Source organism: Garra rufa, chromosome 15 (genome assembly GCF_049309525.1).
Source record: "Garra rufa chromosome 15, GarRuf1.0, whole genome shotgun sequence".
NCBI classification, from domain to species: Eukaryota; Metazoa; Chordata; class Actinopteri; order Cypriniformes; family Cyprinidae; genus Garra; species Garra rufa.
Window position 1 is genome coordinate 24,510,086 of NC_133375.1, and position 16,136 is coordinate 24,526,221.

Consider the following 16,136-nt stretch of genomic DNA (forward strand, 5'->3'; position numbering starts at 1 on the left):
GATAACTTTAAAGGCAGTTTTCTCAATATTTAAATTTTTAAAAGATAATTTACCTTTTAATGTCATTGTAATGCAATGTGTAATGTGTAATGCAATTCCTGTTGGTACTTTACACTTGTGTATTCTTTTGGATTTTCTAGGCTCTGTAAGAAGGCTGGAACTGTTGTCTATCTCCGACGGTGCTCCTTCAGTCAGTCTGAATGTGGATAATGTTCATGTGGAGCATGGGGTTGTGTACGAGTACGTCAGCACAGCAGGAATCAAACACTGTGTGCTGGAGAAGATGGTGGAACCCAAGGGCTGCTTCAACCTTGCTGCAAAGGTCAGACCACGGTTATGTAATGTATAATTTCTGAATGTTGTTTTTAATGACCCTTTATAGTCCTTGTGCATATACTGTATATATTAGATTTCAAGATGGACATTCAAAAGCAGTTGTTTTTTCTAACCTGTCAAATGTTCTTGTGTCTATTTTGAATGCCTTTAGATACTGGAGGCCTTTGTGAAGGATGACAGTCTGTTTGTGAAGAGTTGTCGGCACCTAATGGCTCAGAATGAGAAGGTGGTGACCATGCCGCAGTTTGAGTTTCGTAACATCTGTGACACCAAGCTGGAGAGCATAGAAAAACGCATTTGCAGCTACAAACAGGTGTGACATCTGTCTTGCTGTTACTGCTTTAGCATTTTGTCATATTCCCTAGTTCACCTCATATTGGATAGTACAATATCCAACTTTTTCGCAAGTCGCAAAATATATACTGGCACGTACGTTTTGTGACATATTCGATGTGAAATGGTGATTAAAAGAGTGTTTGTTTTTAGGGGTGTAACGGTACGCTAAAATTGTATTCGGTTCGGTACAGTGTCTTGGAGAGCTCGGTTCGGTTAATTTTCGGTACAAAAAAATAAGAACTTACAAAATCTTTATTTTGAAAAGCTGCCAGTACACAATAGAATTCTTGGATAAAATAAATAAAAGCGACACATTTGGGTGATATTTTACACAATATTTTTTTTAGGCTCTGAAATGAAGCGGTTGCAATAAATGTTGTTATCATTATACAAATTAGAGTGTTTATGAATGGTTATGGCGATTCATGTTACATTTGCATATTGTATTTTATGAATGAAAGTAAAACCTTGCGAGGTGAATCTCTGTCTTGTTTTATTTAATGTTATCACAGGATAGTTAAATATAGGCTGTGTGTGGGGAAAAAAAACTAAGACCACAAAAATCTGTTAATGTGTTAACGGTCTAAACATATACATTTGGACTATATTTTTTAGATACATACGTTTATATGTATTTTATATGTATTTAAATTTGAAAGTAAAATAAATTACAATATTTATTTATGTTAAATCATAATCTGCGTGACGCTGCCGTTAATTTGCTTTGATGACGTTCCAGGGCATTCCAAATGAGCGATTATTTTCAGCGAAGGCCAGCGAAGGGAGCAGTGAACACTGCGTAGGGACCCTGTCGATCGGAACGCACCCAAAGAGTATAGAATACCCTATAGCCATAATATGTCAATATTTGTTCTTTGACGCACCTTAAAGGTTGTATCAGCGATTTCTAGCCTAAAACATAAAGTGTCAATTTCAGCTGACCTTTCTTCACGATCCGCTCGTTGCCTGCCCCATAAATTGTCTGTGAAAAAACCGCGTCTCTCTGGTCAGCCTAGGGTCCGAGATATGCCAAAAAAACAATCGGCACTACCAACCTTTCCACACATAAACAAACATTGTTCCAACCAATCAGCGTCAGGGGTTTGGTGTTGTGGACTTTCACTCCGCCTCCCTCACATCCCTGCACCAGTAGGAAAGTCCACAACACCAAACCCCTGACGCTGATTGGTTGGAACAATGTTTGTTTATGTGTGGAAAGGATGGTAGTGCCGATTGTTTTTTTGGCATATCTCGGACCCTAGGCTGACCAGAGAGACGCGGTTTTTTCCACAGACAATTTATGGGGCAGGCAGCGAGCGGATCGTGAAGAAAGGTCAGCTGAAATTGACACTTTGTTTTTCAGCCTAGAAATCGCTGATACAACCTTTAACCAAAGTGCGGTATTACTGTTCGTCACTCAATAGCGTCCGTGCGGAAACTCGCCTAGGAACATTGTTCCGCTGCGCTTAATATCACGCTAATAATAAATGTATATTATTTAATGAAAAAAAAATATATACCGAAACGGTACGCAAGTGGACCGAACCGAACAGGCCGTACCGAAACGGTTCAATACATCCCCGTGAACCGTTACACCCCTATTTGTTTTTTTCACCAGAAGAGATGAACATACATATGGTACGTTTTATGTACCATTGTATGTTGGTTTTGTACTTGTCACCGCAGTTCTGATTTAAAATGTCCGTTGAGTGGCGCTATAATGCTCTGTGACGTTTTAAAATAACGTACCATCTGCACTACACCTAAACCTACCTGATAGTATGAACAAAAGCAAATATGACGTAAAAACACAACCACAAGTATGCAGACTTAGCTTGTTTTCTTGATCTCTCATTTTTTAGCTCTTTCATCATGAGTCATGTTTTACCCCGGATTTGTACCCAAGGATTCTGCATCCTAAGTCCAATTCTGTGCTGGCTAATAAGCGTTAACATATGAAGCTGTAATCATAACTGTGTACGAAAATGATTGCAAGTACTCACTGTTTTACCGCCTTAGTGTTATCTAGTAGTGATATCTACTTATTGGTACGTATTACGCAAAAAAAAAGGTTATTGCGTAAAGCTTCCCACAGTTACTTTTTTATCATAAGATCATTGACAATATTACACATATTACAATTTTTTTTGAGACATGAATGACTGTTTTTTTAAACTAATTGATATTTAAAAATGGAGTTAAAGTAAGTTAAACCTCATAGTGCTTTTAATATTCTTTTCCTATCAGTTTGTGGAGGAATTGCAGACAAAGGCCTGGCCCATGTTTAAGCAGGCGAGCACTAAACCTCATGTTCTGGGCTGCATGGACTTCGTCCCCACCAACTGTCATCTGAACCTGATGCAGGTGTCCTGCCCGAAGAACACCTCCTCATCAAGCCGGGCCTTCAGCATCCGCTTCGGACGCAAGAACTCCTTCTTTGGCCTTGATCCTGATCAGGGTACATATAGTTACGTTACCATTTCTAATTCAAGGGATTTATTACTATTTTAATATTTCTGTTTCTTATAAAAGCTTAATAAAATACATTATAGAGAATATATGTGACCCTGGACCATAAAACCAGTCATAAGTAGCATGGGTATATATAAGTAGCAATAGCCAACAATACATTGTATGGGTCAAAATGATAGATTTTTTATTTTATGCCAAAAATCATTTGGATAATAAGTAAAGATCATGTTCCATGAAGGTGTTTTGTAAATGTCTGACTGTAAATATATCAAAACTTAATTATTGATTAGTAATATGTATTGTTAAGAACTACATTTGGAAAACTTTAAAGGTGATTTTCTTGATATTTAGATTTTTTTGGACCCTCAGTTTCTAGATTTTCAAATAGTTGAAAAACCATACTAGCTTAATTATTTAGCTTTCAGAATTTGAACAATTGAGATTTTACAAACTGGTTTTGTGGTCCAGGGTCACATAATGTTTGAGTCAGAGAAATTACTTTGATTAAGTACTGTTGTGTTAAAATCACTCAATCACTGTGGAGTCAACTCATTTGCTCAGTTAACCAAATCTCCATGTTACAATTATTGGAAGTTGTAAAATAGTAATTAAGCTTTATGGTGAAAACCTCCCAGGTCTTGTAAAAAACATGGCCTGCTATTCCCAAAGCTATTCAGAACCTTTTAAAGCACTTCCATCAGACCTCCATTAAGACACCATTAGACCATAATAAGTAGCTTTTAGTGATGTCATCCTCACTGTCCCATAGGTCTATAGTCTTGCACTCAATGTGGACTAATGCCTATATCTCTCTCTTATTATGACTGTTTGATTTTTGTTTATGAGGCCTGATGCTTTATTTAAGAAGATAAACCGTAAGTCATATTGGCTTTATCATCAAATACAATAAATTTGCAAACTCAACACACCAGAGCTCAGCAATAAAACTTTTCTGCTGGCATGGTTGGAGCAGTTGTTCAGAAAAAAAAATCTAAAATGTACAGCAATGTTCAAATCATTGTATTTTTTGTAAAATTGTTATTATTGTTATTTTACATCTTTAAATTAATATACAATTTTTTTCTGTATTTAGATGATTTTCAAGCCATTTTGACTTTCAAATCCAAGCCATCCCGCACTTGTCCAAAAAATTCAAGACCAGTAATATTTAGCTACATTTATAAATTCAACAGGGCATCCCTAGAGCTTAAAGAGGCAAAGCATCTGGCTTTCATTTTTGGCTTCACCTGCCCAGATTGCTGCGGCCCAACTTTCTGTCTAGCCGCCACGTGTAGCTGGGAAAAGAACCACATAATGCTTTGTTTCTTGTGCGCCTCAGCACGAGAGCTTTTTATTTTTCAGTCTCTGCTACACATCTGCTCTGCAGTTGTCGCACGGTCAAAGATGTTTAAAATTCCTCCGGTACACTTCCCTGCAGCCTAAAGCCTGATGGTCCATGGCTTTACCACATGCAAGACTATGCCTCGCTGCTTTTCAGCCATTCAATTCTCCGGTTTTATTGAGTCACAGAAACTCCAAATTTAGTGTGCTACGTCCCTAGACAGCATTTTAAGGCATGAACCCAGCATGAAGACTGCTGCAAAGTCTGAGTACCATAATTATGTCTTCTAAGATGCCTTCTTAAGGCCAAAATGTAAGGCGGCATTACTTATATTTTCTAGATTGCAAATTCAGGGACAAAAGAAATCTAGGATACTGTATGAATCAAGAAAATTGAGACTTATTTATTAATGTCACTTATTTTCTTCCTGTAGCCAATTTGAATCCAATGTCCCACGCCGTGCATTGTGTGACCAGCATGGCGGCCCCGTCCTGGAGTTGTCTGAGTTTGGATGAAGAGACGGAGGAAGGTGAAGGGAACGTGGAGGACGGCAGGAAGCATGAAGAGGGAGGTCTCAGCTTCCTCCTCAAACAGGAAGACACTGAGAGCCAGGACAATTATATCTGCCTCTATAACCGGCTGGACATATCAGTGCGAGAGATGAAGCAATACGTGGCCCAGATAGATGTGTAAGTGGTGATAAGTGTTCAAAGTAATGTTTAAAATAGATTTAACATTAAGTGCCGGTTTTACTAAACAGGGCAAATTAGTGTTACAGCGTAATTCCATAAAAGCGCCAATGGGAGGGGAAAATTTTGCATGTAATTTACTGACAATGCACACATTGAAGAACACAGATGCAGCCAGATCATTTCGACGATGACCAGCGCAGTTTAACAACAGCAGTGAAAATTACCGCCTGCTTTAAGACATGTATTAATACCAGTAATTTGACAAGCGCAGATGTTAGTAAATCACATTATGTGATTAATTTTAATACTCTCTTCCCATAAATTTTGCATCTGAAAGGGAAACTCCTACAAATGCCTATTCAATAAGGTCAGGTGCATAAATAACTTTGTCCATGCCTTTTCAGCACTAATTCTTCCCTGCACATTTTTAGTAAGTCCTGACTATTACTATTTTAACACCAAAAAACAGTTTGTTAGTAAAAGTGACCCTGAACATTTTTAAATAGTGAGCCCTTGAAAAGTTGAAATTTAAAAAAATATATATACATCTAAGCTAAAATATTTAATAAGTTACAAAAAAATTCTCATCTGAAAGCTCAGAGTAGGTTTTAGTAGTGTCCTCTGTGAGTTCCTCAAGTTCAAAACTTCAGGATGTTCTTTTATAACAGTCTAAAAATATTTACAGCTTAGACAGAAAAAATGTAAGACTGAAGCCATAACAGACGACTGCAGAGAAGACATTTCAACAGCCTCTCAGGAGGAACGAATGTTTGTTATTCAGTGGCTTGCATGTGCTGATGTAGAAGTTAATTGTCAGTGAAATAGAGTCATTTCCCAATCCCATTCCCCTGTCGCTTTCCCAGGGCCTTTCTATCAAATCTACACTTCCCTGTCCCATAAAAGAACAAAGATCATTAATAAAATAAAAGGGTGTTTCTTCAACTAGAGACAGTTTTTTCATTATTTTCCTTAAATACTTATAAAATAAGGTAAAAACAAGCTCGCTTGAAGGATTAGTCCACTTCCAGAATAAAAATGTCCTGATAATTTACTCAGCACCATGTCATCCCAGATGTTCATATCTTTCTTTCTGCAGTGGAAAAGAAATTAAGGTTTTTGAGGAAAACGTTCCAGGATTTTTCGCCATATAGTGGACTTCAGTGGGGATCAACGGGTTGAAGATCCAAATTGCGGTTTCAATGCAGCTTCAAAGGGCTCTACGCGAAGCTGCACTGAAACTGCAATTGGGACCTTTAACCCAGTGGCTTCCATTGAATTCCACTATATGGAGAAAAATCCTGGAATGTTTTCCCCAAAAACCTTAATTGCTTTTTTGACTGAAGAAAGACATGAATATCTTGGATGACATAGGGGTAAGTAAATCATCAGGAAATTTTTTAACTAATTCTTTAAAACATGTTCAACACTCTGACTAGTTTAATTTATCCAAAAATAGAGTGAAAACAATAATCTAGATGAATATTATTGCAAAATAAAAACTGTATTTATTCCTGTGATATCAAAGTTGAATTTCAGGATTCTTTGAAGAACAGAAAATACAGTAGAAGTCTTTTTTGCAATATAAAGGTCTTAACTCTTTCTTTTAATCAATTTAATGCATCCTAGCTGACATCCTAGCTGATTTCTTTAACAAAAATTTTACTGATCCCAACCTTTTGAAATGTGTATATAATATTAAATATATTTGAGACATTGCTCAAATTTATGATCCAAATTTAATGGTCCCACAGTTTCATAATTTTTATGTTTTTAAAAAACAAGGGGAATCCGCTTTTAGCTATTATGCCGCCCGCAGTTGGAACCAGCTTCCAGAAAAGATCAGATGTGCTAATACATTAGACACATTTAAATGCAGACTCAAAACTCATCTGTTTAGTTGTGCATTTATTGAATGAGCACTGTGCTGCGTCCGAACAGATTGCATTATTTTGTGTATAATCATTTCTACTGTTTTAATTAATTTTTAAATCAAATTTTAAATCATTTAAAATGTTCTTAAATCTTCAGTTTTTATTGTTGTGATTTATTATGTATGATTTTATATTATGATGTTAATTCCTCTTATGTACAGCACTTTGAATTACCACTGTGTATGAAATGTGCTATATAAATAAACTTGCCTTGCCTTGCCTATGTTGATCTGCTCCAACATCAATAACGTTAATCCTAAGTGGCTAAATCAACTCATAATTCATTAGAATGGTTCATATTTATTTGTTTCCAAACCTCTCTAAATATGTTTCATTTTAGACTTCTGTCATCGATAACCGGACCGACCCATCCACAGGGCTCAGAGCCACCCTCGTTTGAGACCGCCCCCTCAACCTCTCCCATCCCGGGGGAGACGGACCAAGACAAGACAGAGCATGGCGGGAACAAGAGAGTGTGCTTCAAAGTCAACGAAGATGATCAGGAGGACTCTGGACATGACACCATGAGCTACAGAGACTCTTACAGGTGGGGATAAGATTGTGTCCTTCATGTTACCTCTCTGTTCTTCACTGGTTTTTATCTACATTTTGTTTTCTGTGAAGTGACATGTATAAAAGATGATTTAAGATCCACGCCTTCCTCCAACATCCGTGAAGCAGAGAGAGTGAGCGAGACGGGGCTTCTGGGCTCTTGTCTGCTCCTCCTGTCCAACAGATGTTGCTAAAACAGACACGTAGGGAGACGATAAACATCCCTTACAAAGAACCTGTTGTGCCACAGCAACCCAGACGCCCTCTGTAACCACTAAAGAATACATTCTGTCACCGTTGTTATATCATCATTATATGGAGCAAAGTTTGTTTGGTTGTCATCTAGACCTGACAGAGCAGGGCAAAACTGAGGCTGACCGCAGCCGAGAGGATTTTATGCTTCTGTCGGGATAAACGGATGCCTGCTTTTGCACCCTCTATCATTATGTGGCGTTCCGCTCTAAAATCCTGCTACCCTTGTGATAGGGTGAGCTCATGAACAGCTGCAGCCGTCATGTTTTATAGATAGAAAGGTTTTTTTAGGCTCTTACAGTAAGTAACTGGATTTGTTTGTGGGATGTAGGTAGGATGTCTGTTCTTGTTATCGTGAGAAAAGGGCTGGCTGATGGGGAACATGAACTTTCAAGGGTTCAGGAGGTTGAATGGTAAAATACGAGGGAATGCTCAGTTTTTTTCTCTTTGAACTCCTGGGAGTGTTGCAACCTGCTGGTCATGAGCTCGATCTGCTTCCATTCTTGGCTTGTGGCGGCACTAAATTTGGCCTCCCCTCTCATTGTGGGGTGGGGAAAGGGAACTACTTCTTTTTCTACTACTGGTGGGTTGAAGTACAGTCTGTTTTCCCCTCTCAGGCTTTTTTGGAGCACAAAAAGACATTTCGAAAGTTTCATTCTGTCTCAGAATAAACATTTCAAGGCTGCCAAGAAGACTTCCACCAAAATTGTTGGTCTTAGTGGATAAAATTTGAAATTGCTCATGAAGTTTGTTGATGTTTAAATCGTTGTGAAATGACTACAGCTTTTCTGATCAGTGTAAAATTGTTTTAAAAGATTAGTTCACTCACCCCTGTCATCCAAGATGTTCATGTTTTCTGTCATTGAAAAAAATAGGGTTTTTAAAGAAAACAGTCCAGGATTTTTCTCCATGTTGTAGACTTTAATGGGGATCTGCAGGTTGAAGGTCCAAATTGCAGTTTTAATCCAGCTTCAAAGGGCTCTACATGATCCCATTAGTCTAAGCTAGCGAAACAATTTTCGCATTTTCAAAAATAAAAAATAAAAAAGTACATGTTTTTTGACCACAAATGCTCGTCATGCACTAGTCTTGAATGCATGACGTAGGTGGAAGCATCGACCCAGTGTTTACAAAGCAAACATGCAAAGAAAGTCAAACGCCCATTATAAAAAAAATTGTAACAACGTTAGATGATTGTGAAGTTGGAGGGGAAAATAGGATGAAGTTTTTCTCCCCTACCCTACCATTTTGGACTGAAGTACACAGACAAAGAACTAACCAAATGCAGATGGTGTCTGGAGTAAACTAATTCTGGAGTGAACTAATACTTTAAAGAGAAAGTTTAGTTTACATTTCTGTCATCATTTACTTAACCTAGTCAGTCTAAACCTTACTTACTAAACTTAATTTCTTTCTTCTGTAGAAAAAAAACAAAAAGATTTTTCAGCATTTTTATGTTCATGCAGTAAAAGTCTTTTAAATATCTTTTTGTGTCCCACAGAAAAAAAGTCCCTTTGATATTTTGCAATCTTGTGATAAGAATTCATGTGAATTTAACCAGTTGCCAAATATATGGCTGTGTCATTCCTGTTAATTTTAAATATAATCATATAATGAATAAGAATGAAACAGTCATACTGAGATCCTGGAAAGTTGTTCGTTTTAGTGAAGTTTTCCTTTATATTTGTCTTTTGTCCTTAGCTTACTGAATTGCTTTGAGAACAGTTCAAACATTTGTGACCCTGGACCACCAAACCAGTCATCATCATCTGAAAGCTTTCCATTGATGTATGGTTTGTTGGGGACAGTATTTGACTGAGATACAACTATTTGAAATCTGCAATCTGAGGGTGAAAAATATACCATTTTGACCCATACAATGTATTTTCGGCTATTGGTACAAATATACCCGTGCTACTTAAAGGAGTAGTTCACTTTCAGAACAAAATGTTACAGATAATGTACTCACCCTCTTGTCATCTTCAGTTGTAAGGAAATATGTTTTTTGAGGAAAACATTTCAGGATTTCTCTCCATATAATGGACTTCTATGGTGCCCCTGAGTTTGAACTTCCAAAATCCAGCTTCAAATGGCTCTAACGATCACAGCCAAGGAATAAAGGGTCTTATCTAGCAAAACGATTAGTTATTTTCTTAAAAAAAAAAAAAAAAAAAAATTACAATTTATATACTTTTTAACCTCAAATACTAAATGTCTAGCTCTGTGTGTAAAGATTAAAAAGTATATAAATTGTAAATATTTTTAGTAAATAACCGATCATTTCGCTAGATAAGACCCTTTTGATTGAACTACTCCTTTAAGAGGTCCAGGGTCACAATTTTTGTAAATTATTAAATATTAGTAAAATTGGAACTTGTTTCTGCAGGCATTCTTTTCATCACATGAAAATATTTGTATTTGTGTGTGTTCACAGTGAATGTAACAGTAACCGGGACTCAGTGCTGTCATACACCAGCGTCCGGAGCAACAGTTCTTACCTGGGGAGTGATGAGATGGGCTCAGGTAACTGTCGTCTGTCAGATGCGGTTACAATGTTGAAAGTGAGGACAATAACTGAAAGGACATTGCTACTTTTATTTTGTTGGTCCAGGAGATGAGTTGCCATGTGATATGCAAATCCCTTTAGACAAGCAGGATAAACTTCACGGATGTTTGGAACACCTTTTCAATCAGGTATATTGATTTTCCCCTCTCATAAATCAAACTTTGAGTCTCTTTGCCAATTTAAACTTGATATTCCCTTTGTAACTGTTGCCCTTTGTCTGACACCACTCACCTCCTTATTTTGGCTTCTATTTATGATCTTCATCAATACGTCCCCTCTTAAATTCCCTGTCTTCTTCCTCTCTAACTCCCACAGTATCGTTTATCACTTTACCATCATCTCTAGTGAGCATTCTTTGACCTCTGCACCCCTGCCCTTTGACCTCAGAATCTATCGTCTTGTGGAGGTCACCAGATTTTGACCCCCTCTCAATTTCTCAGATATCAATAATGAGCTCTTTTATCCAGTGCAGACAGGTTACATGTGGACAGACCGAAAGCAGCAGGCATGCCGTTGGCAAGGGCGTATAGTTAGCTCTTCAGTTAGCGCAGGATGTGTGTGTGGTGACGAGCTTAACTGTGTCTTTTTCATTCTCAGGTTGACTCTATCAACAGCCTCCTGAAGGGCTCTATCATGAGCAAAGCTTGTGAGGAAACCAAGCATTTTCACACCGACCACAGTCAGCCAGGTAACGCCCGGTCGGGTGTGTGTGCGCGCTATATTTGAATGCTATGTTTGGAAACTCATTTGAGGGATGTGTGTATTTGGGTTCTCTGTTAGTGTGTGGGGGGACTTTTATGAGTGGGTAGGGGTGTGTGAATGTTTCTGTTTGCATCTGTACGTTATTACCTCTGCATGCGAGGATACCACAGTAGTTTCTCCTATGTGTTTTATGTATTTTAGGGGTGTGTTTATAATTTGCCTCTGTGGTAAATATAGGGGTCTGGCAGCAGATATGTATTTTGTGAGTTTTTGTGTTAGTTCAACCTGCCAATTATTATGGAAGCCCGTTTCTGCCACTAAAATAAAAAAAGGTTATTGTGACTTTTTATCTCACAATTCTGACTTCTTTTCTCAGAATTAAGATATAAACTATTGTGAGTTATAAGTCAGAATTGAGATATAGTCACAATTCTGACTTTTTTTTTCAGAACTGCGTGAAATAAACTCAGAATTGTGAGTTATAAAGTCAGAATTGCAAGATACAAAGTCAAAATTCTGACTTTTTCCTAGAATTGCATGATATGAACTCACAGTTGGAATGAATAAAGAAAAAAGTTAGAATTACAAGAACAGAAATAGTCAGAATTGTGAGATATAAACTTGCAATTGCAAGAAAAAGTCCGAATTGTGAGTTTTTATCTCACAATTCTGACTTTTTCTCACAATTACGAGTTTATATCTCGCAATTCTGACGATTTCTGTTCTAGCAATTCTACATTTTTTTCTCTGAATTGTGAGACCAATTAAACACCCAAAACACCAATTTCTAAAGTCTAAAGTCTTAAGGGGAAAAAAGACTGATATGTTCTCAGAATTGCGACTTTATATCTCACAGTTCTGACTTAATAACTCGCAATTGCAATTCTGTGAAAAAAAGTTGTTTATATCTTGTAATTCTGACTTTATTTCTTAGAATTGTGACTTTATAACTCGCAATTGCGAGTATATATCACATAATTCTGAGGAAAAAAAGTCAGAATTACATTATATCATACAATTCTGACTTCATTTCTCAGAATTGCAAATTTGTATCTCAAATTTGTATGTGACTATAGCACGCAATTGCAAGTTTGTTACGCAGTTCTGACTTCATTTCTCAGAATTGCTATATATATAAAGAGTTTATATCTCACAATTCTGAGAAAAAAGTCAAATGAGAGAAAATTATTTAAAAAAACTTGCAATTTAGAGTTATAAAGTCCAATTTTGAGGGGAAAAAGACTGATATGTTCTCAGAATTACAAGTTTATTTCTCACAGCTCTGACTTAATACCTCGCAGTGGCAATTCTGAGAAAAAAATACTTTTTTCTTTTTGCGATTGCGAGTTTATATCTTGAAATTCTGACTTTTTTCTCATATTTGTGAGATATAAACCAATTTTGAGGGGAAATAAGACTGTTCTCAGAATTTAGAGTTTATATCTCAAAGTTCTGATTTAACTCACAATTGCAGTTATGAGGAAAAAGTCAGAATTGCAAGTTTAAATCTCACAATTCTGACTTTATAGCTCGCAATTGTGAGTTTATATCACGCAATTCTGACTTCATTTCTTAGAATTGCTAGTTTATATCTCACAATTCTGAAAAAAAAAAAAAATCAGAATTGCGAGAGAAAAAGTCGCAATTACATTTTTACATTTTTTATACAGTTGCGGTAACGGGCTTTCATAAATTACACCTGTTGACCTAGTCAGACGTTTGTAAAATATTACAAAGCACATTTGTGAAAACTTTTGGCCATTTTTTGTATATTGTCCTATATATATCTATAAATATCTTAATTTTCACACCCACTTTTATTCATTACCAGAGTTTCGACACACAGATGACTGGACTGCACGTTGGCGGCATGTCTTGCACAAGAACATCCAAGAGGACCCTTGGAACCTGCCCATTTCAATCAAATCTTTAGTTAACAGCCTTCATCGCTTTGTAGAGGGTAGGTCCAAGCCTGAATGCTACTTAAAGTCAATATAACAGTGTACTGGTTTTATAGTGCACAAATCATCAGCGTGCATAACTTTAATAATGATTCATGCAATAAAATTTGCAGTACTGTGCAGTATGCTGCAAAAAACCAGCGTCACGTGTCTTACATAGAAAAGCTATGGAAGACAGTACAGTGGAAATGCATAAACACATGCTGTGTGAACAGCCCCTATATTAGTAAATTGGATTACAAAACACTTTCATGTTCAAGTTTCGAAAGACTTGCAATGCAGCTATAATATCCAGTATTATTGTGCATTGGGTTGTATTCATGTCTGTTTGTAATTGTGTTGCAGATGGAAGGAGTCAGCTCTTGCTGGCGTTGCTTAAATGCACTGGTAAGTTGCTCTAGATTTGAACCTTCCCCATGTTGAACTTGACCATTAGATCATTTCAAATAGCTATTGAAGTCAACCCTGAATGTTTACATGGTCATGCACTTACGTCACCATCTGTGTGAGATTTCAGAAAGGCAACTGCAGTGTGTGTGATTTATCATCCCTACTACTGTTTTGGATTGTGCTGTATTTACAGACACCTCTATGTGCTGTGATAAGGGAGTGTTTTATTGGAATTCTGTAGCAGGGAGTGTGTACATGTGTTTGTTTGTGTGCATGTGCGTGCAGTCGAGTTGCAGTGGGGTGTGTCTGTTTGTGAGCTTCTGAGCGAGCAGTAGACACAGATAAAGCCAGAGAGCGGAGAGAGTGGGTTTGTCCCGTGGGGTCTGTGGTAAGAGACATATGGAAGCTGTTGAGCGTTTGCTTTGGAACCTGATCTAGAGCCCTTATCCTTACTGCTCCACACAGACAGCAGCTCCAATCCCTGTTCCCACCCTGCGCTGCTGTGAAACCCACCATCTGCTTAAAGTATTACGCACTTTGAGCACGGCTTACAACTGTTTTAGGACATTCAGGATTCCCTTCAGACCACTGTATGGGATGTATGCTGATCTGTTAACGGTAGATTAATCAGCATTAGCGACATCTGCCAATAAAACTTGAAATTAGAGCAATTAAAATCTATAAAATGGCAGTTAAAACAGTCAACATTAGCACTGTTAGTAATGGCTTCTGACACATTCATAAATTTTAATGGTCTTTGAATTATCATCATCTGGAGTGTTTTCTCAGTGGATATTGATATATTCTTTTAATTATAACTTATTACAGTTAATTAAGATTAGTTTGATAAATAATGCATTTATTATAAAAATGAAATTAAATGTGTCTAAAAGTGACAGCAAAGACATAATGTTAGAAAAGATTTCTATTTAAAATACACTACTAGTCAGATTTTTTATGTTTTTTAAAGAAGTCTCTTATGCTCACCAAGCCTGCATTTATTTGAATCAAAATACAGCAAAATCAGTAATATTGTGAAATATTTTTACTGTTTAAAATAACTGCTTTCTATTTGAATATATTTTAAAATGTAATTTATTCCTGTGATCAAAGCTATTTTCAGCATCATTACTCCAGTCTTCATATATATATATATACACATTGTTTTTCTTTGGAAAGAAATTATAGAAATTAATACTTTTATTTAGCAAGGATGCTTTAAATTGATCAAATGTGGTAATAAAGACATTTATAATGTTACAAAAGGTTTATATTTCAGATAAATTCTGTTCTTCTGATCTTTCTATTCATTAAAGAAACCTTAAAAAATCTACTCTGCTGTTTTTAACATAATAATAATAATAATAATAATAATAATAAATGTTTTTTGAGCAGCAAATATTAGATATTATAATATTAGAATGATTTCTGAAGGATCATAGGTCTGGAGTAATGATGCTAAAAATTCAGCTTGAAATCACAGGAATAAATTACATTTTAAAATATATTCAAATAGAAATCAGTTATTTTAAACAGTAAAAATATTTCACAACTGTACTGTTTTTTGTTGTTGTTGTTGTTGTTGTTGTTATTGTTGAGTTGGATTAAATATTCCTTGGTGAGCAGAAGAGACTTCTTTAAAAAATATAAAAACTCTTTTGACTAATAGTGTAAATGTTGTATAATCTTTCCAATTATACAACAATAGAATCCATAAATAAATGTATTATGGTTTCCACAAAAATATTAATAACATCTGTTTTCAACATTAATAATAAAACAAAACGTTATACCGAAAACTGGATAAATAGCTGCTGAAAATTCAGTTGTCATCACAGGGAAAAAAAACATTTTAAAATATATTTATAATTGTAATAGTATTTCACTATATTGTTGTTTTTACTGTATTTTTGATCAAATATATTCAGCCTCAAAAATGAGTGTATCTCTTCACTACTGAGTACAGAATATGTATATACAATAATATTTTTAATATAATGTTTTACACAATAATTTATATTAAAGTTTAAACAAATGATTGGGTCAAAGAGATATTTTTATTTGTATAATGTATTGAAAAATGTGATTACAAGTAGTGAACAATAAAATATTTTCAATATAATTGAGACTGTACACACACCTATATACATATATTTATAGAAATATCATGGATTTTTTTTCACCCTTTTCTCACAGACACAGAACTCCAGTTGCGGCGGGATGTCATATTCTGCCAGTCTCTGGTGGGGGCATTGTGTGCATTGGCGGAACAACTTGTGAATGCTCTAAACCTGCGTTTCAACAATAACGGAGAGTATGAGGAGGACAGTAAAGAGGTCAGCCGGAAATGGCTGGAGCAGATCGCCAACATCGGAGTGCTCTTTAACTTCCAGTCAACACTCTCTCCACATGTGGTAAGACATTACCAGAAGTTACATCTTCTCACAGCTGATTCAGTGACAGTCATCCCACAATGCCTCAGTGCTTTCTACTAATGTACACAAGCATGGTGATAATGTTTTAGAACTGAATCTCGAGACTAAATACAGAACCAAAACCATCATATCCTGGATTTTCCTGGATGTGAGCAATATTGTTTCAGTC

The 16,136-nt window shown here is 36.2% G+C and overlaps 1 protein-coding gene across 1 annotated transcript in view; it reads left to right on the forward strand.

The window, feature by feature from the left end:
• prex1 (phosphatidylinositol-3,4,5-trisphosphate-dependent Rac exchange factor 1) overlaps positions 1-16,136 on the forward strand; it is a 96,238-nt gene that overhangs the window by 70,522 nt on the left and 9,580 nt on the right. The window contains exons 22-32 of the mRNA XM_073818975.1: positions 141-322; positions 488-649; positions 2,920-3,130; positions 4,920-5,175; positions 7,450-7,656; positions 10,348-10,436; positions 10,525-10,607; positions 11,077-11,167; positions 13,013-13,141; positions 13,488-13,529; positions 15,729-16,013. Of these exons, the coding sequence (XP_073675076.1) occupies positions 141-322; positions 488-649; positions 2,920-3,130; positions 4,920-5,175; positions 7,450-7,656; positions 10,348-10,436; positions 10,525-10,607; positions 11,077-11,167; positions 13,013-13,141; positions 13,488-13,529; positions 15,729-16,013 (1,737 nt within the window). The remainder of the gene's footprint in view (positions 1-140; positions 323-487; positions 650-2,919; positions 3,131-4,919; positions 5,176-7,449; positions 7,657-10,347; positions 10,437-10,524; positions 10,608-11,076; positions 11,168-13,012; positions 13,142-13,487; positions 13,530-15,728; positions 16,014-16,136) is intronic.